The sequence below is a fragment of the Opisthorchis viverrini genome (genome assembly GCF_000715545.1).
Source record: "Opisthorchis viverrini unplaced genomic scaffold opera_v5_241, whole genome shotgun sequence".
In the NCBI taxonomy this organism is placed as follows: Eukaryota; Metazoa; Platyhelminthes; class Trematoda; order Opisthorchiida; family Opisthorchiidae; genus Opisthorchis; species Opisthorchis viverrini.
The window spans coordinates 76,373-103,972 of NW_008751893.1; the positions used below are offsets into that span (position 1 = coordinate 76,373).

At 43.9% G+C, this 27,600-nt stretch overlaps 1 protein-coding gene across 1 annotated transcript in view; it reads right to left on the minus strand.

Annotated features, from left to right (window-relative positions):
* Window positions 1-237: 237 nt before the first annotated feature.
* T265_14669 (hypothetical protein) overlaps window positions 238-27,600 on the minus strand; it is a gene marked incomplete at both ends in the record, with an annotated part of 44,939 nt that continues 17,576 nt past the window's right edge. Inside the window, 13 exons of the mRNA XM_009174696.1 lie at window positions 238-609; window positions 5,151-5,241; window positions 6,442-6,606; window positions 6,732-6,856; window positions 8,841-8,931; window positions 11,306-11,453; window positions 12,370-12,549; window positions 15,025-15,225; window positions 16,817-16,908; window positions 17,165-17,220; window positions 20,385-20,611; window positions 23,531-23,675; window positions 25,386-25,668. Coding sequence (XP_009172960.1) covers window positions 477-609; window positions 5,151-5,241; window positions 6,442-6,606; window positions 6,732-6,856; window positions 8,841-8,931; window positions 11,306-11,453; window positions 12,370-12,549; window positions 15,025-15,225; window positions 16,817-16,908; window positions 17,165-17,220; window positions 20,385-20,611; window positions 23,531-23,675; window positions 25,386-25,668 — 1,937 coding nt within the window. The remainder of the gene's footprint in view (window positions 610-5,150; window positions 5,242-6,441; window positions 6,607-6,731; window positions 6,857-8,840; window positions 8,932-11,305; window positions 11,454-12,369; window positions 12,550-15,024; window positions 15,226-16,816; window positions 16,909-17,164; window positions 17,221-20,384; window positions 20,612-23,530; window positions 23,676-25,385; window positions 25,669-27,600) is intronic.

The window sequence follows — 27,600 nt, forward strand, 5'->3', positions numbered from 1 at the left end:
ACCAGATCAAACCACGCCCAGGTTTTCAGAGCCCATCGGCTGAGATGTACAGAATCGGTTCGGACCACGGAGTTTCTAGCTAGTGATTTTGCGCTTGAGTCATCTGGAGGTCGAACTAACAATTGAATGGGGGGAGAAATACAATTTGGATACTGATAACGTGAAGCAGATGTAACAGCTGAGGTAAACAGAGCCCCATGTAAAACTCTTCAAGAAAAACTTGTTCGAATAATCCCATGAAGATGCACTGGTATATTGTGACTCTTGAATGTACAAGGTTCAATCAACGAAGGAAATCAAGTAGGGTAGATTGTATGAGCCATCACATTGAAACTTTCAAATGTATCACAGAGTATAGGAAAAATAAAAACAGTAACTCAGCGCAAAAGTACGCCGGGAAAAAAAGTAGGGCCCCCTAGTCCGAAATCAAAGTAAAGGAGATCGTCAGTACGAGAGGCAATAAATGGCATATTCGATCAGAGACCGAGGGGATTATTCAAAAAGTCAAAGCATGTTTCACATACGCGAACCGGTTTGTTTATGCCGAACTTGATAATCGGAACCTCGAAGTTGGAACATTGCGCACAAAGAAGGCGACCACAGTGGCGACTGAAAAATGGGTGAAAATATGGAGAAATTCAACGCCCAAAAACGACTATTGATTGGGTATAAAAAATCTGCGAGTCAGGCAGATTATGCGCTGTATGTGCCAGTCATTTAGATTGATTAGAGGTGGAAAAGGAGAAAAACGTTCGCGGTTTTTCACGACGTAAAGTTCGATCACCATAGCGAACTCCGTCAGGAGCAAAGTAGATGAAATCATGAGGCAAAAGAGAAACAAGAGTGGACAGATATCAATGGGTTTGCGATCAGCAGACACCAAAGTGATCAAACTAACCGTGTATACAAAACCTATTCCCGAGATTGAAACGTTAATTATTTAGGAGAGACAAAGTAGATGAAATCATGAAGCAAAAGAGAGTGGACAGGTGGACAGATATCAATGGGTTTGAGATCAGCAGACACTAAAGTGATCAAACTATCCGTGTATAGAAAACCTGTTCTCGAGATGGTAACGTTAATTGTTTGGGAGAGATAAGACAACTGAGATTGCGCACTGCGAAACCTGAAAAACACGCACGTTTTTGGCGTCAAGATTCCTCGCAGTTCCAGAAGATTGAGAGAGGCTCGGCCATTGCTCAGATGAAAAGCCACAAAGGGTAGGCGGAACGATGCTGTGCAGAAGCCTTGGCCATTCATATACAACCAGCGTATGTCAATCCAAACAACGGTAAGGGCTCAAAAATACTCAAAGAGCGTGATTAGCGGACCTCAGCTTCAACCCACGCAGATGTGACTGCCACATTTTGACCGACTGAGCAGTCTCGCGAAGCTGATAGCACACCGATAGATATCAATAAACTTTTGTTTCTTCCGTTTTTTGTGATTCCGACTGCTCTGCTTCTCAAGGTCTTCTACGGTGACCGAAACGTTGAGTTATGAAAAATGCAATTATCGGTATTTTCCCATCACTAATCAACCGAAACAAAAACGACTCAATGGAAAGCAAAATATGGACCGTCTAAGGCATTACACAACAGCTTTAAAACGATGCACTTGTGATTACTCAAAGCGCCCTTTACGCATATAGCAAAGCAATCCGGTTGGGAATGAACCGTGCATATTTCACATTAACCTCTGAGCTATTCCGTGCGGAGGAGCGCAATTGGACTTCAAATCAAACGTCCTATGGACGCGCCGTTCTCGATCATATGGTGTTGTAACTAAATGCAAACGCTTCAGTCACGAGTACGAACCTAAACGTAGATGTTCAGTGGAACCTGCTTTTGACTACCGAGGTGAAAAAAGACAGATCAAGTGGTTACACCGACGGAGAGAACCATCATCCAAATGTGGTTCACTCGAACAACGATATGGGAAATATCAGGTGCAACATAAGCATCATCCATGTGCCAAGACTAATGAAAAGAACAATTATTTTGGAAACGGTCTTATGGATGCCTTATTACCAGTTGAGCCGTGAAAAAAGAAACCCCTTTACAGAAGGGAGTATGCTAATTGGTACATAACCGTCGCAAAGTTTGTGATCTGGCAGAACCGTATTGAAACACAATTTTAGCGACCTCGGGTATATAAGTCTTCTGAGGGTGCAATGTAAGTCAAAGTTGGGATGTTGTATCTTTGGCACTGACCTCAAGATGTGAACTACAAGTCGCTTGATTCAAGTTCACTATGAGGAGAAACTTGGACATCGACAACTTCGCCGTTCTTAAGCTTCTTGTGACGTGTAACTATTAAGCGCCAGAGCTGAATAGGCTGTCAGGCCTTACCTACACAGAAGGTGCACCCCCAGGTCCATTCTGAAGACTTCCAGACAGGACCTCGAAAACTAGAGTAGCACATTCGAAGAGGCATGGCGAGAACACAGACTGTACATTTGTTGGTAAATCGCGCCAAATCCCCTCCTCGAGGGCAGAAGTTACCCTCCTGTAGTGTCCACAAGTGTCGCACGTCAAACAGCCCCCATAAAAATCCCATTCCAGTAGGTCACACAGCTCTAGTCTCGGTGGCGCTACCTTTTCGGGGGGAATTGTGCTACATGCGTACTAGTTTGCAATGAACTCGAAGACAGTCTCAATGGTGTGGCACGGGAGGATAAAACGTCAGATGCAGCAAATGAGGCTAGTTGAAATAAACATATTCACATGACTATGTCTCAGATACCGAGGAGCATAGACAAGTGGAAGCAGAAAATTTCCATGATCACGAATTCTATGGAGTATATTCCAAAATATAATCATCTAAAACTCTTATGCAGTTATGAACAACAGCAGCGCTCACCAGCGCCCAGAAGTGTGTGTCTATGTTACACGTAAATGTCAGCTCAACTGTGTCTGAATAGAATTCCTAAATGCACTAATGTATGGAACAAAGACACAATAACTGAAAATGCTTAACATGCGATGACCAGATTGGGTGCGACCGGGAGAGTGAGGTGAAAGACGAGCGACTTCGTCTCCCACTAGCCCGTTGCGCGAACTAGTAAGCATCCGGAAAGGTGGACAGCAGAAGGAATCCCTTTCCCAGCAAAGAGAAAAGAAAAATAATGTCGTTCTGATTTTCTCTACCATAAGGCGTCGTTGGTTGTGTCGATGACCAATGTGAACGATTGTGTCCTACGAAGGTGGTGCAGGCATCATGTCAAAAAGGGACCATAACTGAGCACAGCCTAATATTCCTACTGAATTTCAAGAACATCTGATTCCTCAATAGTAAGTGCAGATTCAGTCAGGCAGTCTTGAACGAGAAGAATGTAGTGGACTGCCTTACTGAAACAGTGAGGCCACATAGCGATTATATTGGATGGAAGGAGCAGCTCGCAGAAGCTGCAGGAGAACACTGTGATACCCACTGGATGCTCATTCCGTTCTTCGCATCACAATTGATTGAGTGCTCGTGCCCCACTTCTGAGGAAAGCACAATCTTACGTATCTTTGGCCACAAACTGTAACTGTAAACAGTGATTCATGCGAGAGAAATAGTCAAACCTATATCGTTTTCCGTATTAGACGACCAGTTGACATTGATCAGCGAAAACACATCCTATCCGCTGTTTGGGTGGTTGGTGTCTAGAAGTCTCTCACGCGTACGTAAGTGAAGCAACTGCACGCGTTTCGCTAACTGGCTCATGCTGCTTTATTCATTTATGGTCTATTGGTTTGACATTTTCCTGCGAACAATTTCCATTTTGTCGAGAAATACACTAATTTACAAACCAATTTGGTTTTCACGGGAGACTCAATTGAATCTCTCGTTTATGATGTCCTCCAACTGAATGTGCTACACACAGGCCGCCTCATGATTCAGTTGGCACCATATTCGAGATATCGCAGTATATTTTCATAAAGGAAACTACTCACAAGGTTGCTGTCGAAGAGTTTTCAGCAGCCTTGTGAGTAGTTTCCTTTATGAAAAAAACTTCCATCTTACATAAACGTAACTTTCTGAATTTCCACCTAAGGGGAAAAAGGATCGGTCATCCAACAACGTGGTTATTAGCAAACGGCCGATCTCAGTCAGTGGTCATACAGTCGGGCGTCTAATAACCGGCATAATAAGTTGCGACTTCCTTCTCGGATTGACTGGAACACTTTTCCAAATCACTAGGACGCATCATCTCTACACTACAACTCAGAGGTAGCTACAAGCACACAAAACAGGTAGCTATACCAGTTTATATTATGTTTAACCACGTAGCCTGTCCTTAAGCACCAGTATCGGCTGTCAAAAGTAATCAGTAAAGCGACACTTGGGGTCGGAACATCTAATCCCAGAATGGCCAAACAGGCATCCTCAGACATGCTAAACATTGATTTTTCGTTTGGCAAGTTGGCAGTGCTGAGACCCACGTTGTCAAGAGTTCTTCCCCACCGGTTGGCTGGACGCTCTTTCAATCGTTGAAATCGTAAACCTATTCGAACCAATTAGTCTAGTTGGTATGTTTCGCTGTAACGGGACCAGTCCAGTGTCAAAAAACAGCAACTGTCGAAACAACCTTACAAAAAGATGACTGCATCTGCGTTGAATCATTTATTCTATTCCGATAGTGTAAAACGTGATGAGCATTTGGTTGCTTCAGCTTCGAACCTTTATGTAACCTATCCTAATTTTACCTGAAAAGTTAGCCGCCATTTCATCTTCATCGCCATGGTAATCACTCTTCGACCCTGATGTAGTGCGCGTCGTTCAGGAAAGCCACATGGGCTTTGCCATCTCGTGAGCTCTGTCCTGATTCGGTGTGACAACCGGGTAGGCGTAATGTGTATCACGTAGGATCTCGTTTGAAATCGGCTTTAATCAACCTGGTTTACAGAATCTGACAAAACCCGCGCTCTTTACCATTTTATTACTGTATTCACGGTAGTGCATCTGCCAATAACCATCTAGTAGGAATGAGGTTTTCGGAGAAACTTATCGTGGCCCAGCTGATTCCAGGATGCGCTATCCGATGGAAGAGACAGAATGAAACAGCTTGTCCCGGAATTCCATCCAAAACAATTGTCGTGGCTTTCAAAAGCGTATGAAAAGAATAAAACAGTAAAAACAAATCTTGGAATGAAATATCTTACCAATGGTGCTTCCGGTAGGTCAATCCAAATTTCGCTTGGCATTCAACACAACTCGGTCCATCTTCCCAAAGAGGTTCTTGCATCAGAGAGTCTAGTGAATAGAAGGAAACTGCCATATGTTGGCGACTGCAGGAAACAAATGTCCTAGGTTAAAGGGACAGAACCACAGCAAGTCGGTTTCCCAAAGGCTCGTGCACGAGATGACTGGACTGTGGTGTGGTGTGAGCACGGCCTTGGGATAAACAAAAGCCGTCTGAAACCTGATATCTACATATTGGGTGTGCATGGGCAAACCAGACGACCTAGAAGTGACCCAAAAGCCGGACGCGTTGTTAAAATGAGTCACTGAGGTGTTTCCGTCCGGCAAATGATTGACGTGCACATTAGGAGATATGAATATGTGCAGTGTTGAGGCCTATAATCTCCCGCAGCGAAGGATCACGGCGAAGCATCAATGATGCGCTGTCGATGATTGATTTGAGCCTTTGATAAAATTGATAAGCTGTTGCAAACCAGCTGCCTTTCATGGAACAAGTAAGGAACAAGTAAGTATGGAACAAGTAAGGTTCATGTTTCCCAACCGTCTTCTTTTCCGGCGTCAGACATATATGGGAACTATGGAATCTTAAAAAACCGAGCACCAGAGGCCGATTCAAATGACTCAGTGATCGTATCCACCCTGAGCAAAATTTCCACGCAGCCCCATGAAAAAAAACAGATCCCGATGTCAGGAATAAACCTCTGCGCCTATGAAGTGAGTGAAAAATAATTATCAATCCAATATGAATGGCTGAAAGCCGATGCGAATTAGCCGGAGGCAAAGCACTGGATGCCGAGGAACAGCCGAAAAGTCATAGATGAATTGCAGGGAGCCAAATGTGCACGCGTCTATTTAACCGGAGGGAATAAGATCCGCCGCCTAGCGTACAGATACCGTCATACACACAAGCAATCATTTGGTCTACACATGATGGTATAACAATGGACACCAGCAACAATTGTTCCTAATCCGCATCATTCGCCAATTTCTATTAGAAGAACATATTCCTGTTTTACTAAGACACAGAATTCAAACTCAGCTGAGACAGTTGCGTAGGTCCACGCCTAGGCTTTCAAACCCAGTGTGGGAGGTTTTAGTGGAGCTGATAAATCTCTCCAGACAGCCAGCCTATCGGTGGATAACTCCCTGTGCTACCCACCACAAAAGACAGTATAAGTAAATAAAGATAGATAAGGACAGAGAGTATCGAACATAAATTAACTTGGAATAGGCCGGTCCTACGTAACATACCTAGGATTTGCATCAGTATCCGATCTGGAGATGCCGATCGCTTCCGCAGGCGACTGAGACTGAACATCGAGTGACCATCAGCATTGGTTAACCCAAGGGATGCACCGGCATGAACTAACGCAATACACAATGGCACATTCCCGGAACGATAGGCCAAAAGTAGAGCTAAAGCAATACAAAATGGTTGGCGGGAGATTCAAATGAATCGTACCAGATAGAGTAAGTAATGGGAATACGTGAATGAGTAAGCTTGAGATGGTAATATCAAAAACACAGACAACTTCACTCACGAGTATTCCCAGCCGCATCCTTGGAGTTGATTTGCGGGGTTACACAAACTTCGAAAAGATGTTGAAGAATTTCAACAGCTGTGGCAGAATTTTGTTCCGCAAGGAGGTGGATCGGGAGTTGACCTCTGGGATAGATTGTAGTAGGGACAGGTTACCGAGAGGAAACCTCGAAAACCGAAAGAAATTCTTAGACATAACACACCATGCATCGCTGCCAAAAACACCTCGTATTCCGTGAGTTTCCTTCAACTTTTATTTTTATTTGAACATCAAATTGTACACACTGATTAGCAAATTAAGTTGGTGTTACACGAAGGCTCAACAAAATCCCGGCTGAACCTCGAGTTCATAATATTCGTCAACAGGACTTGGGGCATAAGGATCACCTGAGATTTCAGTTGGTACGGTATCAGAGATATGAAAGTATTGTTTTATGGCACAACACTACTTATAGGGTTGCTGTAAATTCAAGATTGCCAAACTCGCTGACCTTTGCAAACCGGACCTCAGTAGACCATCCGAATTCCGGTAGAAACGTTGATTAGGTGTAAGATCCCGTGTAACTGAGTAGCAAAGAGCGCTGGAATAACCTTTACAAAACGCTGCGTTTAAATGAGTACTTCCGAATACCTTCTACTGACCATTAGCCGAACTACGTATGCATAAACTGAGGCTACAACGTAACCCAAAAAACGGTCCGCTTTGCGGATGCGACAACCACTGTAAAACCTTTTTGCTACTGTTTTGAGTTCAGAGATCCCACCCACCTCTACGTAAACCTTGTAGCTGCGGGATTCACCCTATGTTATGACACTCGTAACCCAAAAAACGGTCCGCTTTGCGGATGCGACAACCACTGTAAAACCTTTTTGCTACTGTTTTGAGTTCAGAGATCCCACCCACCTCTACGTAAACCTTGTAGCTGCGGGATTCACCCTATGTTACGTTATGACACTACTTGGTTCACTTTTTTTAGTGGAGTTGCTAGGGCTTTCAGGAGGGGGCATTGTGGGATCAGGACAGCAACTGCAGTGTTCCCACGTGTGGACTACGATGAAGTGACTGTAGCGGGAACTTACAAAATACGTCAAGTGGGTAGAACGAAACGCACATCATAATCGCCTAGACGGATCAAACCTAGTCGATGGGCTGCAAACGACACGTGCTGTTCCCACTGCAACCGTGTTAGGCTAGCCCGATTGCAACAATTCAGTGTAGGACATGCATGCATCGACGCCAACGCAGATAGCCAATAATCGTCCTGAAACAAGTTAAACACTGAGTGGCGGCTTCTATCGATACAAGGTCGAGTGAGGTCGAGTGAACCGGAAATATCTTCCAGGTGAACGGCTGGAAAACGTTTGAAAGATTTCAAGTCACTCGACCTCAGGGCCATTTCCCTACTGCCGGCCAGGAAATGCAAGCATAAAGGCAATCTCTTTTGCGGCTTCAAGAACGAAACAGCATATTTACGCGGCGATCGATTTCGTGGACTGAGATGCTCAAAAAGCCATTTAGATGTGCGGCGAAACTGGGCAATTTAATTGTATGTGAGCATGCACGAAAAGCTCAAGGTTATCGTGCATGACACTATACTGCTACAGGAAACTTCAGCAGCAATAATTCGAGACATTGCATGTCGGTAACAAACGGAAAACGTAAAGAAGCGTAAAAGCTTCTCATCTTTCTTCGACGAGTTTTCGGCGGCGAACTGATACATCTCAGACAATTTTTTAAGTATTCAGGAAAACAAACTACGAGGCCTTTCACAAGACTTCAAATTTCCGTTTATCGTGCTCGCCAGTGTCATCTGGTCCTACGATGTTCGATATTTCCAGTGCGTGTCAATTTGGAAAATTAGGCGCTGGGTCTCAATTAAGTCGATAAAAGCTGAGGGTGTGGAATTTCAAAAAAAGGCAAACACAAGGTGGATAAATTAAAAATATCACTGATCATCGGAGAGATAAACGAAAAAAGTGATCTCAAACATATGTATACTACGTACAGTTTAAGTTGTAAATTGCCTTGAACTGCAGACATAGTGCAACAAGTCTCGTGCACTTAAACTAAAGGAGTAATGTTGCGATCGAAAAGTGGCCGATAACTTACCGGATATTCATTATGCAACAATCGGTCTGAGGCTGTGCCAAAAGTATCGTCAAACATGGAATATTGGCGTTCCTGACAGCCAAATGAAGGGCTATAAAGCGGAAAAGATGATTGGATAAACTGATCAAAAAGGTATATCAGATGGCTACCAAAAACAAAAAGCGTATTCGGTGGAAGAATCCAGGGAAAATTATTTGAAACCTGCACACCGAAACGCGTACAGAATTCGTTGCTTATGATGGATCATCTCAGGTGCCGGAATCCACATCCATTAAAAATATACAAGACTCTACACTTCAAACTAATGGTGACGTGTATCGTACACAGGAATAAACTTCCTATGGATTCGCTCAAAGTCCTCTTCATATTTACTACCGAAACAAGAATAAAAAAGTACCTAAAAATCGATTGATGTTTGTTTACTCCACCTAAACTAATAAGTCGCTTTGCATGTTTCCCCCAGTCATGGAAAGAACCATTCTGAGCATCCGAGCGGTGTATAGTCACAGAACGCCAGCAACCATCATGGTCATGACAATTAAAAAGGTGAATTCAGCTGTATTCACACGAATTAGAGAACCCCTGAAACCCAGTTGGAAATCATCGCTGCAAAACGGATTCGGTACCAATAGGTCTACCGAAGAGTGAGATTGTATTCCAATACTTAACATCACACGTTCTACGACGATTTTTGGTCCGAAACTATTAGCACGGCACCTACCGTTATGGACCGATGGGGCGGTATAACGAATTCCACTCAGAAGCAAGCTATATCTAAAACCAAGTAATAAAATTCGTGTACTGGGAAGATAGGATACACATCCAACTAGGAAATACAGGAGGAAACAGAATCGAAGTGAATCAGAGTAGGCGGTAAGCTGGTTACAACCAAGGGACGGCTCTAGGGTTTGCCTATCCTATTTTCTTCTCGATCTAACCTAATACTACTGTTTTGAAATCGTAGCCATCAAAGGAACCCACCATGACCCTAGCCACTTCCTTCCATTTCAATGCGCAATCAATGCAGCCGAGAAATCACACCGTTCGTACTATCGTCTTTTGGTAAGTAAGCAAACACCGTTCCTAAAATATTATGAGCTTACATGTCTAGATGGACGCAAACGACCGGAATTAGGTGGCTTTGGGAGTTAGGAACTCCCATTTTAGCCAGTGAAAGTGGTCCATAGGTTACGTGGTCATTCTCAGCGACAAGTAATATATGGTTACGTGGGAGTGCCACACTGTTACCCCATAACTTGTAACACAGCCAGGTACTCCTGTTCCCTTCACCGATTAACAGCTGCAAACGTTCGTCTGACCGTCCACAAATCCACCAGGTTTTTCTACTAGGAAGCATAAGAACCGAGTTTCTGCACAGCGAGCATGATGTAACATTGATTCTCCAGCAGACTCGACCGGTATGTGAAGCCCAAGGATGATGGTTCACGTTTCGAACACCGAGGAACGAGGGGTAGCACGGTCTAGACGACCTAGCACGAGGTTGAGATAGCAGCATATTAGTTAAGGCCTGAAGGCGCTGGTGGGTGATTGTGCTGCTACAGGAGATACCGGTATAACGGGAATACTATTTAATCCAGTGCATTTGCTTGCAGTCAATCGCACCGAAAATACAGGATAAATAGAATGTCAGTAAGAATGATAATAGAACTTCAAATAATAGTGAACAGATTCTCCGTGACTTTGAAATGAAGTGACTTGGAATTCATGGCCCGATATTTCTGAGTGCATAAAAACAACCTGTAGTCATGAACTGATAATACCCCGATGAACGCTGGTTACAACACAAATTCACAGTAGTAATTGGTAAAAACAGGACAGCCAAATCCAGCTCATCGAACAATGAAACCGAAACACATTCGTTTGCAATTGCCGTAGAAATTACGTAGCAAGAAAAGGTTTTTCTAAGATGGGAGTATCACTCACGCTACTCGAGAATAAACAGTAGCAGGAAAAATAAAAATTTCAAATGACTTTGATAAAAATGAAGGAATACTGAGTCGATAGATCAGTTGGACATGACTGTAGTATACATGTGCTGTGGATGAGATCAGCGTACCCATCATTTTAATTGGAAAAATTGACACGAATAAAACTTATACCAAGTTTAGCCCGTAAGAAATTAGTGAAATTCATGTCCGTCAGATCCCAACCAACCGAACGGAGAAAATGGGGCTTTAAATCTCTTTTCTCAAAGTACAGGGCAGAAAAGCCTGAAATGGACGATCGAATCTGAGTCCTCTAGAGATTGAAGAATCCAACTGTAAAAAGGGTAATTTTTCGATAAGAGGCTTTGAAACAGGTACTCCCAGAGAGCCAGAAAAAATACCGAAAAGTAAGTACAATAGTAATAAAATAAGATGTCAGAAAACAGTAGGTCGAACTCGTTGAAAATGAAAACATGTAAACATTCGCTAGAATCATCATGACTTAGCAAAAACACTCACGTGTGTTCATTTCTGAATCCTGTTCGTTGACCTCGGCACCGTTTTCAATCAGGCAATTGAGCAACTCGGGGCGATTGTGTAGTATGCATAAGTGTAATGGAGTATGCTTCTGTGGAGTTCGTGAACTGATCGATGCCCCAGCTAGTAGCTAAAGAACACGCAAGAAAGAGGACATAGACTATGCGTAAATGAAGATCGAAAATCCCACATGCATCTTAATAATATCAAGCAAAACTATAGAAAAAAGGACCATTGAATAACAGCTTTTATAAATAGGACGAAGTGTAGCTAGATTGACAGGCTCAATAGGACAATCAATGCGGAGTGGATCATTGATGACACCAAATCCACAACTGTTTCCACGAGTCCAAGGAGGACAACTTCGCCTGCACCATAGGACACGTTAGCGAATAACTTCTAACAACATGAAGCAATATGCTATTTCAGCACAACATTAAAAAGCGTCGGTCAGATCACTCTCAAAAGAAACGGGAGTAATAAAGCCTCATGACAGCTAAGCAAAGCACTGATAACAATTTTGGGATTCCTGGTGCGGATGTTTGGCTGTTGGTGAAATCGATAAACAGAGTGTACCGAATGCTGATTAGCAGGTGACGCTAACGCAATCATACGATAGTCAGCACAAGTCAAGTCCAATGAACAAAAGTAACCAAGTCTAGCGGGAGAACCAGAGTGATAGCCGCAGTCACATGACCTACACATCTACAGGTGCTTCATCAGAGTACAGGGTAGTGTATGGAGGAATCTTTCAGAAACCGGACGCAACATCCACATTGACAGCCGGTTACATTCTAGGACGACGATCTAGCTATTGGGTTGCTCGGCAAAACACTCACCACTCAAAACAGCTCATAATGCCATTGAACTATGAGAAGTGACCACAAATGATAAAAGGTGAGCAAAAATTACGTTATACCTTCGCGACCCAACTGATGAGAAACTACCGCAACGGTCAATTACAATTAAAAAAAAACACTGTCTAAGACATAACAAAGTACTGAAATGCAGACAATCTATAAATCTGACAAAACAGACTCACGTACTAGACTGCGAAAGACGTCCTCTGGCACCCCAGCTATTATAGCTAAGTGCAAAGGTGTGTATTGCGTGGAATCGTTTACGCACTGATTCAGATTCATCCCAGTTTGAATAAGGAAAAACACAGCAGCGCGATCCACATTTTGTAGAGCGATGTGAAGGAAATTTCTCCCCAGGTTATCGGTCTGCAAAGAATGAAATAGGAGAATGCCCACTAGGACTAACGGAAAGCAAAACACCAAAACATCATACGGAAACGTACGGTAGATGCGTTCAACCCTCTGATAACTGTGTGATCCAGAGACCGCAGAAAACCGAAGTTTTGTTATCATTAAATATCAGTGTTCTTTGCGGACACAGTCCAACAGAACTAGGTGGTACTCCTAGTATGACACAGAAGCCTAGTACAAGGAGTAGCACACGATATGGTACAAACGACATCCGAGCGCTCAGGGATTACTCTACGTTGAAAGTAGATGGAGTGAAACGAGTTGACAAACAATATGGAGAATAAAAAGAACGATGTACGAGTCGCATACAGTCTACCAAAATTGATTGCACAATGGTTACCACCCAGAACGTAGAAATTGGTTACCATATTCACTCATATTCCGTCTATTGATAAGTATGTTTACGCGTATAAATGGTACTCGACAGCCATTGCTTTCCCTAGGGGAAGTACCATTGACCACGCTCACAGAAGCCTTAGGTGAATTCTCAACGAAAGCCTCTGATTTGGGTTGCGGATTACCCGTTTGTTTACAATGCTATCGGAAGTTTATTTTGCACATGACATGTACTTTATTGTGTTGTCTGAATTCTATCCCAGTGTACTTTAATTTAAACGTTGGTGGCACATGCGACTAGCACAAGCCGCGTATAGAATTGTCTAGGGGGCGCGAGGTCCATAGGAATAGTTCGATGGTCGACACGGAGGCCAGGTAGCGCAACCTGTGTGATTAGTTCATCTATTGTGGGTAATTGGTTTCCCCCAAAGACATTTCGACTAACATTAGAATTATTGGTTTGATAACCAATGCTCCAATCAGCCTCGAGAAATACTCCGAAGACACCGATGGTCAAACATCCTTTGCGGGGAGTGTCCAGGTTTCTGGCCCATACAATAATATGCAGCGTACTGCATAAGTTGGCAAATAAATCAGTACAACATCTATGCAGGTTGACAAAAGCCGCTATTGCCTTCAAAATGCGAATGGGAACATCGTCCTCAGTTGGAACACCGATACTTATACAGCTTTCCCAAGTCAGGTAGATTTGTTTTCTACTCACTTTGGTTCATCCGTAGTGATGACGTTCTGGTTTAATCCTAACCAGCCCTGCAGTAGCACTCAGAATTCATCAGATATTAAGTGCACTGCACACCGTTAGGAAGAATTATTTAGGAATTTCGACTTACTATCACGTGCATTACCATGACGTCATATATGGGGAGACGTATGTCGTCCGTAAACTCTGTGAGCGAAAACTCTGGGAGAATTCGAACCCACAGGCACTAGAGATAGGGAGTAAGCCTTCCATGACCATATCCATGAAAAAAGGAAACATAACAGTCTTATCTGGCGACACGTAGATGAGATCGTACAAAGGACCGAAAGGTACTCGAGTCGGCGTATGGCGTTTTAAGAGGGGCCAATAATTCATAAGGGATACGTTGGCTCCACAGACACTAGCCTAGCCCGACGACCGATACAGTCACAGACAGCCTTCAACTGGTGAAATGGCACTAGTGTTGGTTGCCGCTGTTGTTGTCACTGTTCCAGAATCTGGCGAAGAATCCGCTTCGTCTTCACGCATCTGGTTCTCCCTGCATTCAACCAACCTTCGAAGATTTAGAATACCTTCGAAAGCACAGCCACGGCGCCCATGTCTTGTGAGTATTCAAATCGTTCACCCAACGTTCTTGAACACAAGGACGATTGTTGAAGTGCTACATAGCAATGGCGCTCCGACAAGCGAAGTGCGTGCTCCCGCCAGGGTCACCAAGGAAATATGGCTGGCTTGATTGCTTAAAAAGCCTTTTGGAATGCCCCAATAACTGATTCAAAGGACACAAACTGTCGCGCACTACAGAACTGGATTGAATAAGGTAAGCTGATTCATATCAGTAACTTAATGGGAACGATGCAAATCCTATATGTAGCACCATATAACGTTTCGATACAATACAGGTTCAAATAAACCAAATGTGAATGGACACGATGTAAAACATACACCGCCTTCTTAGGTACGCGTCTAGTGAAACTGGTAACCGGGATCAAGTTAGCACGAATAACTCGACTACAGGAGAGACACTGTATAATTCAAATACGGTTGCCTAGGTCACATGAACAGGTACGAACATGACGTTGACGATGGTCCAGCAATATTGCCTCCTGCATTCATGTCCAGAACGTTAGACTGAACATTCATTTCGACATTGATTACACGCAAAATAACCCTCGAAAAATGGTGGACACGGTTATACACATATTGTATCTATTTTCGTCCCACGCAAAAAAGAGCCTGGCTACCCATTTGGCAACACCAAATTTCACTGCATCCATTGTTCCGAAAACGCCCAAAACACATCGGCGCGAATAAGCGGGATTTCACAGAACAAACCTAATCATTCGTCATGTTCATTGGTGCCACAAACGTACCTGCAATGCCAAAGTTGAATCCCGTGAAAGTAGGGACTGAGCAGCTTTAACGTTGCGACATTCCATGGCTACATGAAACGCTGTATGGCCTAGGGAGTTTTTCACGCCACAGTCCAACACCGGACACTGTAGAAGAATCTCAACAATTCGGTTGTGGCCAGCACAAACAGCTAAGTGTACAGCTGTGTTTCCGTCGATGTCCTGTCGAAGAAAGAATAGACAAGTGTTGTGACGCAATCAAGCAGGTGAGATAAGTGGAAAACCTCAACGTAGACAACACCTCAAAGAAAAAAAGCATTTAGTCTAACAGAATTTCACATTAATACACCACTTATTATATATCCATACCAAAGGAAAACTGGAAGGAACGTTTTTTGCAAGGCGAGTCCAACATATCGACGGAATTTGGTAGTAGTCCAGTAGAATATAGGAAAAAAACAATACGAGTGATTTAGCGTTTTACCCCTGACCTGGGCCTCATTTCTTTAACTAAAAAAAGCGGAACGAACATGAAATCGGTCAGAGCATAGACGGAGAAAGGCGAATTTTCGGACGGATTCTCCATTGAGCTGTTTGCCAAGACGGAGTCAATGAAGCAGTGCAGAGCAATGAAAGGATTGCGAAGATATACGTTGCCAACCACTGTCAGGTACAGAATCGGATTTCGGCAAGGAGTACGGTTGCCGCAAATTACGTGGAAAGACTTATTCGAGGTTAATCCAACTTGGAGAAACGTGCAACATGACTTGTTCAACTCGATATTTTCAGCAGAATATCGTCATTAGATTATCTGTTCTATTCGTGAGGTTCATATATATCCTAGAAGGACTCGAGGGAAAATTCCCAAGGTTCCGGTCCTTTTCGGAACCGGACCTCCAGTTGAGTAATAGCTCGAACCTGGAAGTGGCTTGGGTACACCAAACGGTGTTGATTACTCAAGAGAACCGCTTCCAAACTCACCAATTCGAATAAAAACGGTCTCTAAACACGTGATTAAGCAGCTAACAGGAAAAAGTTGAACACAATCTTGGGCTCCATGATGCAGTCGATTAATGTTCTGGGGCGGAAGCAGGACGGCTGACAACCGAAACAAGCACCAAGTGCTTTCAGCTAATTGAATTCCATCTAGAAAATTAGATGATACAACGCATCATCTGTAGGGCTCTAGAAAATTAGATGATACAACGCATCATTTCGTTCTGACTCACCATAGCTGCAGCATCATCTGTAGGGTGCGTTGTACATAGACTACCATTACTTCAATGATGGGCTAAGAGGAACCAGCACCCTTAAAGAAGTAGGTTCATAATACAAAAATATGAAATCAATGAGTTTCCTTGTCGATAGTTGGTCCCAGAAGCCTAGCAGTCAACGCGTCCGCTTACTTTTTCCTGAAAAATCGTCCGGGTTGACCGATTTTAATGAATTCGTTACGCCGCCATCTCCAAAGTTTTTCCCTATTCAACTGCTAGCCATGGCATGAAAGTTGTGGCTGAGGAAATCAACTGAAGAGAACTAACGCTAACTGAAAAAAAATTGTATCCAACGTGAGGTGCACAATGGAGTCGCACGGGCATATAACGGTTGTTTTAGGAACTATGTTGAAAAACTGAGGGCGTATTCATAGTAGAAGGATGTGACCAGCAAGAATAGTGCTCGATACGTTCATATGGTACACTGAGTAGTGCTATAACAGTACTTAAAAGAACTACGGTTTTTATCACCGGTTCATGAAACCCAAGGGATGCTTATAACACGAAATTACGAAACACCACAAAAAATATCCACGCACCTGTCGATTTACATCAGCACGCCCACATCGTAACAAACATCGGACCGTTTCGAGCAATCCGTTAGCGGAAGCCATGTGCAAAGGATGCCAAGCTTTGAGAGGCTGTAGAGCGTCCAAAAAACCTAGGTTACCTGTATGGGTTTTGAACATTTGTGGATATCGAGGGGTGGCATTTACATCACAACCACTGAAAATGAAATCAGAAACACGGTACAGGGAGGGTAAGAAAGAAACCAACACACTGATTTGAAAAAAAAAACAACGACTGAGCGGGCGTGAAAGCGGAAGCCATGTGCAAAGGATGCCAAGCTTTGAGAGGCTGTAGAGCGTCCAAAAAACCTAGGTTACCTGTATGGGTTTTGAACATTTGTGGATATCGAGGGGTGGCATTTACATCACAACCACTGAAAATGAAATCAGAAACACGGTACAGGGAGGGTAAGAAAGAAACCAACACACTGATTTGAAAAAAAAAACAACGACTGAGTCGGGCGTGAATGATAATGAAACAGAATGGTACTACACAAATGTTACTCGATATGAATGGATCGATAAAGTCATGGAGTCGTTCGCACACCTTCATTCATGCCTTCAAAGGTGACTGAGGAAATTGCTGGTCCGCAACATCTTAACCGAGGCCAGAAATACAGTCATTAACTGTATAGTATCCGGTTAAACCAGACAACTAGTTGACTTTAAAGTAGCATTCGAGGTAATGTTTCGTTACAGCAATCGAACGGTTTGGTAATTGGTGAAAACATCTTCCGAAAATGTGGCAGCCGGCAGTGCACGCACAGACGACCATGGATTTAGTGGATCGTGTTTGGTACCTTTGTCACCCGTATACCGCATGTGATGCTAACTGCGGTCGTCATAATACCACACCACATAGTTTTGTCCCCCTAAGCATGTGACAGAAAGAGTGACTGAATTGTGTCTGGCTCTCAGATCCAACTAACGATGAAGATGATCATCTTAATCGGACCGTAAAGCAGATGCTGTCGGATATTTTTTATATTCGAGCAATGGTGAAGAAAATCAAAGGTGTATTGTTTTCAAGTACAAGGCCTCGCACGCGACTGGGAAGGTTTGCACCACTTTTAGGCAGGCTAAGCTATTGGATGTCTGCATGAAGCAGTGAAAACTTATGAGCATGCTGTAGAAATACCCTGTGTGGAACATTACACCTCTTAAAGGTGCTGAATGCTTGGTGCATGCAATGGCGGGTCAAAAAGAGCACCCTTTATAGAAGGATAAGTATAGGACAGAGCGGTGACTGTTGCGTAATGAGTGCTTCCGACTATAGCCATAGCTGCACCAGGTCCAAAGAGTACCATTTGCCTGAAACCATGAGGCTGTGGCTGATACCGATCTTTAGAAAGCGTTTCTTGCGCATCATCTATTACTTTAGTAGTTACAAGCCTAACCCGTCATAGGAAATAGAATGATGGCGTGGAAACAGACCGTTTGCTTGTTCTTGGAACCAACCGTGGAAAACAGCCCACTTGGATCAATAAAAAGTGGCACTTCAAACCATCGCATGTAACTCATATTTCACACCAAGTAGTAGTTCATGAAGCTGGGAGTGCAATACAATGTATCCAGCGAACCAATCCAATATCTTTAAGTTGGAACAAGTGACTATATTGCCACCATTATACCAAAAGCTCTGTTGTAATAGGCGATTATTCGGAAAACCCTAACGTGAAAAACTTCGTGGGGAGGAGGGGCTGAAACCATTCACCGAAAATGTCAACCAGTGGAAGTAGAAAAACAACTTCTGGGGATTCTGTAACCTCACTTTTTGATTAAAAATTCCGTGGCGCTTTCGAGTCTGCAATCGATAGCCCGATGCAACAGGGTGACCTGAACTGGAGTTCCAGCGAATTGTGTCCAGTAATCGACATCCGCGCCGTGTGAAACCTGTTGGTAGGAATAGGACTCACTGATAAACTACACACTAAGCATGCTTTTCAACGTAATAACGAGTTACACAAACTATCACATAGGCTTTGGCATGAAACGATTAACGAGCTATAAAGACATAGAATCAGCAAGCATTTAAAATTTCGCGTCCATATCCATCAACATGATCTTCATCACGAATGGCGTACGCACGAGTCAAGGTGCTTACTCAAAAAACGGGAATACATGCGTAATTAAGTCTTCAGCAACTGCTAGAGTAGTATGTCACATCTATTCTAAAGACGTACTTGAGACATCTTAAAGAGCGCATTAGTGGTGCGACGAAGCTCAGCATTATTGACAACACAACCACAGGATTGAGCACTGATGTTTCGTTGCCACACAACCGTGATTTACTAGGAAAGAAGATGAGTGGACGGAGAAGGGACACTGTGCCAGTCCACTACAGTAATTTCAAGATGATGGTATCTTTACACATCCAGACAATCATGATAGAAATTGACAACAAAAACACCACTGACATCAATTAGCAGCACCTTGCAAAGTAATTTCAAGATGATGGTATCTTTACACATCCAGACAATCATGATAGAAATTGACAACAAAAACACCACTGACATCAATTAGCAGCCACCTTGCAAAGAGAACACCCGTACCTTGGAAACGAGAACGACGTCATCTGCGTAATCCAGTTAAGTGAAGCTGGTTATAAAAAAGCCTCGAGATGAGAACGGCACAAACTGCGCGAGCAACACAGGTACCAGCCTCTAGAGCTTAATGCACCCTGGATCCTCATCCAGGTAAGTGGCTTTGAACACAAATTTACACAAAGTGACACTGACGGGTTCCACGCCGGTTTTATTAAGTGCGACCATGAGTAAAGACGGCTTTCAAAGAAGTCTGCTTGATAGTGTTCGAGTGGACATAATAAGTGTGGATTTCGTGCATGAAGCGGTTATTCGACGAGCCCCTAGATTCAGTTCGGCGTATTCCTGCGCCCCAGTATGTACGAGACCACTACATACGCAATGAAGAGGATATCCAAAACGCTAAGTGACTTAGACGCGCAAACAAAATATGATCTGGGATGGGAGTTTAAGAACTTTCTAGGTGTTACTTCGCGAAACCTGATCTACAAGATGAAAAACACCACTTTTGTCGTTTATTTTTGAAGAGCATGGTCATCAACACAAAAAGTAGATGCGAGTGACAGATGTGGAAGGGCTACAGGAGAATGTTACACAAAACGAGGGAAGCGTCCCATTCGAAGGCGTACCATCGACAGTTCTAGTAAAACACGAAACGCAACGTATATAAGAATGTAGGATATGGAAACACGCGAAACTGAAAAAATGACAAACAATACTGAATGCTCCTCAAGGTGCGGAGCGGAACGACGTAAACATAGGTGTTCAAAACTCCTTGAAGACGGTGTATGCAGGGCGAGGGAGAGGGTTCGTGAGTTCCATTGCAACCCGACTATGGCACGCACACCTAGCCTCATGCGTGACCTAGCAGGACTGCAGAATATGAACCCAACTTATCAGTTGGCCCCAGACTCCATGACAGATCGTCTGGCCACCAAAATTAATCTAGGTGTTTCTAACCCTCGTCCTAAATAGGTTGCATCAGAGCTGGCTACCGCAGATATCCGAGGAAACATTCGTTCTGAAAAGACAATCCATCGATTCGATAGAAGCAAAGCGACCAAAAGCAACCGTCAAAGCTGTTGTGTAGACTGTCACCACAAGCAGCCACTAACTCCTCTTTGGTGTTTACGCATGCACAATAAACTCGGATCGGAAGGCTGAGATCCCGAACAATCGTGCCAGATGCGGAATCATTGACAACATTGCGTAGTACTCGGTACTGGGTAAAAAGGAGTTTTTCCATACGCGCTCTACGCTGCATCGGGATCGTTGCACTCAGAGTTAGGATACTACGTTTCCAATGTTTCTACCGGCGTGCTCATCGAGGTAGCCTTCGGTAGAAGTAGCCAGCCACAAGTAGATTGTCTGATGTAATTGTCCAACCTTTTGAGCGTGTTTCGTGGACTTCGCAGAGCACGAGATAATATGCTAGCCTCAGTATCAGGTGGTCCCTCGTGATCTCCATTCAAAGGGACACGCGTCATCTCATCAAGCAGTCTAAGCAGCAGACTTCTCTCCCTTGAAAGTAAACGGGATGACCAAATATATCACGGTTTCTGTTGGACCCAGAAGATAACATGAGTTCCTCGGCGAAGCAAAATGGTTCGACCGCAGCTAATCCAAGCTCTCCTTTTAAGTGAGCCTGACTTGCTGCAGACACGACCCAGTCGTCAGCGAAGCCAAGACTATCCACTGAGGTGTCACTGAACCTCATCCATTGTCACGATGAACAATAGTGGGAAGAGTGGATCTCCATGTCTCACAACACTGCGGTAGTGTACCTCGGAAATGGGGAAAACGGCTACATCATTCGGATAGGACTGTAAAAAAATTGTTCAGTTTAGCACGCTTTCGGTGCCTAACTGCCATGCCACCAGAAGGAAGCAGGAGGGCTGGGATATTGTCAGGTTGCCCAAGCATAGACAGACGAAGTCAAGATGCAAAGATCCAGTTCGAAACACGACCTTCCGGACAGTAAATTCGCGCTCTAACCACTGAGCCATCTGGCCCATAGGACAGTGTGACGTATTGAACTAAAGGTAACGGTGCTCCACACGCCTCAACAGACCTGACAATTGTCATGCGAAACTGAATCAAACGCTTTCAAGATATCGGTAAACACCAAACTGAAGTTAGAAGCAGTTGCTGAAAAGTGACGAAGCAGGGCATGTAACAGTGATATGGCTTGCTGACAAACGTCTCGATGTAAAAATGCAAACTAGAGTGAGAGAATTTGCAATCCAAGGCTCCAGCGATCAGCAAGCACCTTATGAAAGCATCGGACAAGAATGGATGACACGGAGATCGATTCCAGTTGGTCCGGTGAAGTTAGATTTGGGAGATAATATGAGAACATTACAGATGCGTTGGACAACCCCCAGATAATAAGAGTAAGTTGAAATACCAAGTGACGTCGCTGGCATTGAGCCGGTGAAGCAGCCCTGGCGTGAGCCTGTCCAGATCTACGGACGAATTGCCCATTAAACAGATCATGCGGCCTACTTCTTTACCTGAAATTGGCTCGATCAAACTCCAATCGGATGGTGGCACTGCGCGAATTAGCCAGCTACTTACGAGCACTGAAGCGGGAAGCACCTGTTACCAATACTGCTCGGCGCCAGAAGTTACCCTTGTATACATTCTTCTACAACCCATCGAATACGGTAGACGCTGTCTTTCCGTCTTTGGAGGTATATGGTCTGGATGCCAGCGTAGTGGCTCGGCGGAACTGCTTTCCGTCGGCCGGCACACGATAGGCTAGCTGACAGGGAGACAAAATTCCGCGTGTGTGGAAATGTCTTGGAAATCGAAACCAAACAGGGTGACTGGCGCTATCTGGGATCGCTGAGCTCATATCTCAACCAGATCGACCGGCTACCTATTTGGCACCAGAGGAGGTGGTTCAGCGCATCAACGGTGATAGTACTGAGTACATCACACAAACCAGTCGACAATACTAGTATATGCTTAGACTTTGTCCTCCACTGGAATTGCCATTCGGGCTACTGCCATTTATTTCAATTAACAACGTAATAAGGTTGAAAATGGTACACTTGTTTAATCATCTCAGATTAAACGGAGCACACAGAGGGAAGCACTCAACACAGAAAAACAAACATGGTACAAAGACAGAAGAACACGCTGAAACTAATAAGCGGGATTCCCTCTTCACTTCTCGTTCTCTCAGCAATGAGATTTGGAGAGTCTTATTGAACGAAATGCAACGGTTGCTGGCCACGGTACGGTGGTTACGTAACTAGCTGACATATCCAGCTTCGCTGGGAGGAATCAAAAACAGGCTCATGACCAGCCAGCTAATGGATGGATACAAAAATGATAAATTGTTCCTCAAAAAGTCATTCTTGTGGAATAATACAGGTCTTATCCGCTGCGATCAGGTTTGTTTCCCTATTCCTCAGACTAGTTCATCACCCTTCCGTGACTGCTTAAGTTTCAAGACTGAACCGTTCTATTTTATACAAAGCCGACTCTACCACAACCATTTCTATAGACGATTTGTTTACATTTATCCATGGACTTGTTGAAATTTTGTTCCACTTTGAACTGAACAATTTTCCCGCTTAATTTGTCCGATAGCACGCTGCCCTTCGTGTGCCATCCTGTGTTGCTAACTGCCCAAGGTTCAATCTAGCCGTAAGCCTTTCTTTAACTCTCCTCATGATTTACTGTTAATTTCCTGTAGAACCACGGTCTACCTATCTGTACTGTCTGCCCAAGTCCAATTCAATATATTGTTCACTGCCCAATTGCGACTACTGAACAAACGCAGGTGAAGTTCTTAGAATTCGGTTTCGCCGCAATTACTACTGACCGTCCGTTGGTGAATTAGACTACACGTTACTTGTCAGATAGGACACCTAGATCGTGCGTTTAGGCTAAGTAACCTATTCCTTGCTTTGAGATCACGGCCTTAGCACAGGATCGTACAATACAGGTCTTATCCGCTAATTGCGATCAGGCTTTCGAACCAGACATAAACTGAGCCTAGACCGCCTTTCTGTCTCGTTTGGGCATTAAGCGTGAAACAGTAGCGTTATACTTGTTTCGGGTCAGCTGGAGGAATTTGTAGAAACTGGTGCACTACATACAACAAATACAGGCACCTGTCGAATCTTACCAAAAGTTGAGCAATATTCGGCTGATTTCTCAGCAGCGAAGACCATAAAGGACAGACTATAGAATCGGCGAGACTGAGGTTGATGGAGAGTAATTGACGCTCAACATCCAAATTCGAAGTCGGAGGTGTTCCAGATGAGCCAAAGCTGAAAGCAAAAGGGTATTGGGTTGGGGTGAGTCAATTGAACTGGACAGGGTAACACACCATTACCAGTTAGCCTTGTTTACAAAATAATAAGGGTGAAACGGGTCGGTAATTGACCAGTGAATCAGTAGGCACAGAAATACCCTAAACGAAATAGTTATAAAGGTGTCAGTGTATATTTATTTCAAGACAATACTTTAGCCTGTTCTGAGATATGCATAGACCTGAAACGGAGCTACAACTGATGCCTGATGTACTGCACTCGCGGCTGTTGGTTTCGAAAATAACTAGGTAATCACGCTGACACTACGACAACGCTCTCATTTCTTAACGAGTTACTGCCAGTAACATGTTACTGTTCGACCTACGGCAATTAGTTCGGATGCGCTAGGATTTCGAGCCCAACAATTTCCTCGTCGGTATTACCTAGGTCATCAAAAACCGAGGGTAAAAGGGGAATGAGAAGTAACAGTACTTACGGGTAGTGAGAACGCAAATACAGAAGAGTTCAGATTGCTCCACAGAACACAAGCAAATGATACTGAAAATACATAGAGTTTAGACGCATGCGATTTCGTGATCATTTCCAGGAAGAAAATCATCGCAAATCACCATATGCAGGAAGGTGAAAGCAGTCAGTTGATCTATGGGCGCTGCCGCAGCTACCGTTGAGTTGATCAAAATCAACCAGACATACACAGACAGTCACACAAGCAAGGTAGAATCTGCTCACAGAGGCAGCTGACGGTACCTGAAATACTCGTACGACAATCCTCTTACTCAACGACCACCGGTTGTATGTTCAAATTAAATATAGAAAACACGTAGGTGAGGACATGGGTGTATTGTGCACATGCGTCCAAACCGGTCCGCCCTGCAACGGGCAACCAGACAACTGAGTTACATGTCAGCTAGCCCACAAACAGTTCTCTGATATTTAGAAGATTAGAGACGCACATCCAATCAGCCAATAGGGGCTCCTTGGCCGCACAATGCTCTTAGCTGCAAAACTTTTTATACCAAAATATTGCATTTTGTTGTGCATATCCTCGTGAAAAAAACCACCCTAATCTACATTCATATTTTCGCAGCTCACTTAATCTCATTGTCCACCCATGTAATCATACCTCTGGCGGAAAAATTCTGATGAAATACTCTGCTAACATCGCTTGGACCCTGGGATGCCTGAATGGGGCTCAAAAGTTTGGACTGGCACTCCGAACTTCATTGCCTGTCTATTTTAGTCCATCAGGGACATGTCGAAAATTTACTTCCATTGTGCTAATACTAAGGGCCGTCACACACCAGTTCGGTGATGGATTGACGAACACGTGCAAACTCTCTGACGCTCAGGCTACTACACCTACTGAGAATTCTTGTGTAGTCCCACTGCATGACTACCGTCTAGCACCACTAAATTCTTTCGATTATCAAAGGTGTTATTATTGAGAAAAATTGGGTCAAATAAGTAATCGGGACAAAATAGATTAGCCAGTCTTATCCGATATTTCACGCCCTCGACCCGCAATAGATAGACCAATGCCTACAGGTTACAGACAGAGGAGAACCAAAACTGACAATTACAGCGGCACAGCACAAGGTTTTTACGGCTTGGTTTCCGACTCAACCCCCAAAACGGCGAGGCCGATATGAAACGGCGCTGGTTCCCATAACCGCAACTCAGGAAATATATTATGTATCTTGTACCAACCTGATGTTCGCATCAACACGATGACGAAGAAGAAAGCGAACTGCTTCAAGCTGATCTCGCTCCACGGCCCGCTGTAGCAGCGACAGACCCGTTCCGCAGTCGAACTGCATCACCGTGTTGTTCGTTGATCCGTTAGGCAATGGTTGGACAGCATGCTGTTGATATTGGCGGGAGGCAGCAATAAGAATACGGCTAGCTAGATCGAATTGTGCAGTCCATAGGGCCAAGCTGAAAACTGAATCCCCCGTCTCGTCCTGCAGCAGCCAATCCGGTTCACAGTTAGCTGCAAAACAGAGAAACGACAGTCAGCTAGTGGGGGAGGGTGTCGAAATGTTGTTAAGCGGAACCAGCTTCAAACACTAGCAGCCGAATTTCGGGGAATGTTCGCGCTACGTGACTTCTCCAGACCATGACACCACGCATATATATATATATATATATATATATATATATATATTAGGCAAAACATTCTGAGTCAAACAAAGTATTGATTCCAGGCTATCGTGTGGTGTTCAGTGCCCAGTAAATGGACTAAAATGGCAGCTTTCCTACTGTTCAAACAACAAAGCTGAATGCAAAGTAGCAAGCAAAGCGATCTAAATTAGATGTTGATCAGCTGGCAGTTAACTCTTCCGCCGAAATTAGCAAACATTTCATCACTATGCCAGGACGCGGCGGGGGACACATCCAACTACGTACTAACGACATCTCCGCGCGTTAGACTGCACGTATGCAAATCAGCTGCCAAGTTCGGTGAATAAACAACGTGCCACCTGATCAACAGCCAATAAACTCACCTAAACTGCCAGTAGTTAGATATATTTCCAAACGGATAGAGGTACAATAATTAGGTCTGAGGGGACGACCTGCCCTCCATTTTAATCTGACTAGTATGTTCCCGTTGTACTCAGAGTCAAGAATAAACTGGATGTCAGTGCGATCTGGATTGGAACAGTTTAATAGATCAGGTGGATTGGCATTCTCGGTGGTAAATACGAATATACCGTCTACATAGCACTCGTACAGTGTAAACTACCCAAACTGTGCGACTAGCTGTTGAATTTCAGACTTACTCATGAATAAATCAGCCATAAGGGGATTCAAAGTAACTTTGTTTGTATTGATGAACTAGACCTCAACCTAAAATTGATGTGCAGAGTAGTGTCCAGGATGCAAATACCAATAGATTTGCTGCTGTGCTCAATAGATGCACAAGAGTTTATCGTTTTGGGTTAGTACCTGGTCAACAACGACAAAAAGTTCAGAAAGAACATGCGATGATTGCCAACCTTAACGAACTGGAAGTTACTATTCAAATATGGCGTTCATATTTCACCTCTAGTTGGATCTAGCAGGCCAGTTAGCTACTCGGTCAACGCATGATAAGAAGAATTGAACATGACAAGTATAGGTCTGACCAATCTTGGGAGGCCAAACAGTCGAATGAACTCAGAAGTGCTAGTACAGATGAGCCCTAAGTGCTTATAAGCCGTCGTGATACTGTGGATACTGTTTTGTTTCAAGATCTCTCAGCTCCCTTCTTATCATATCCCGTCCGTATGCTCGTGTTGGTCATGGTATGTTGGTCGTACAAGGTATTTGAGAGACGAAACGATAACACAATCTGGCGCCCCTGGCTGGCGGTCGGGAGAAATCTATCTCAAGCGCAGTTGCGCCACATACAGCTGGAACCGATCATGTCATAAACAAAGAGCGTACCTTATAAGTCCTACAACAACTGCCTCTGAAATTAACAAGACCGTTGCGATTCAGATCATAATCGATTGCAGAAGCGATTGGAATGCGGGTGTGTGAGCTAAAACTCAGCGCTGAGAAGAAACGTGCATGACCTTTGAATTTGAGTTGGCTTACGAGAGATTCCCCCACACAATCCTATTTCACTATGGCATAATTCATTTGACTCCGTGAACCACTCTGTTCAGCCACCCCTCTCTTTTTCAAACCCGTGCATGTCATATAAAATTGTGGTGTATTGACCAGAAGAACTATTCAGAAAAAGGAAGCTGTGTTCACGAATTCGATCATATCATGAAAAACTATAGAAGGCGGCTAAAGAAGGAGGAAGTAGAAATCCATAAAAACGGATTATGAGGACTTGAGGAACCCATGGATAGTAGCTCATATCTAAACTAACTGTTCAGCTGTAACACCCTTTCGGTGCCTAGTTGCCACGTCACACGAGGAAAGCACGAGG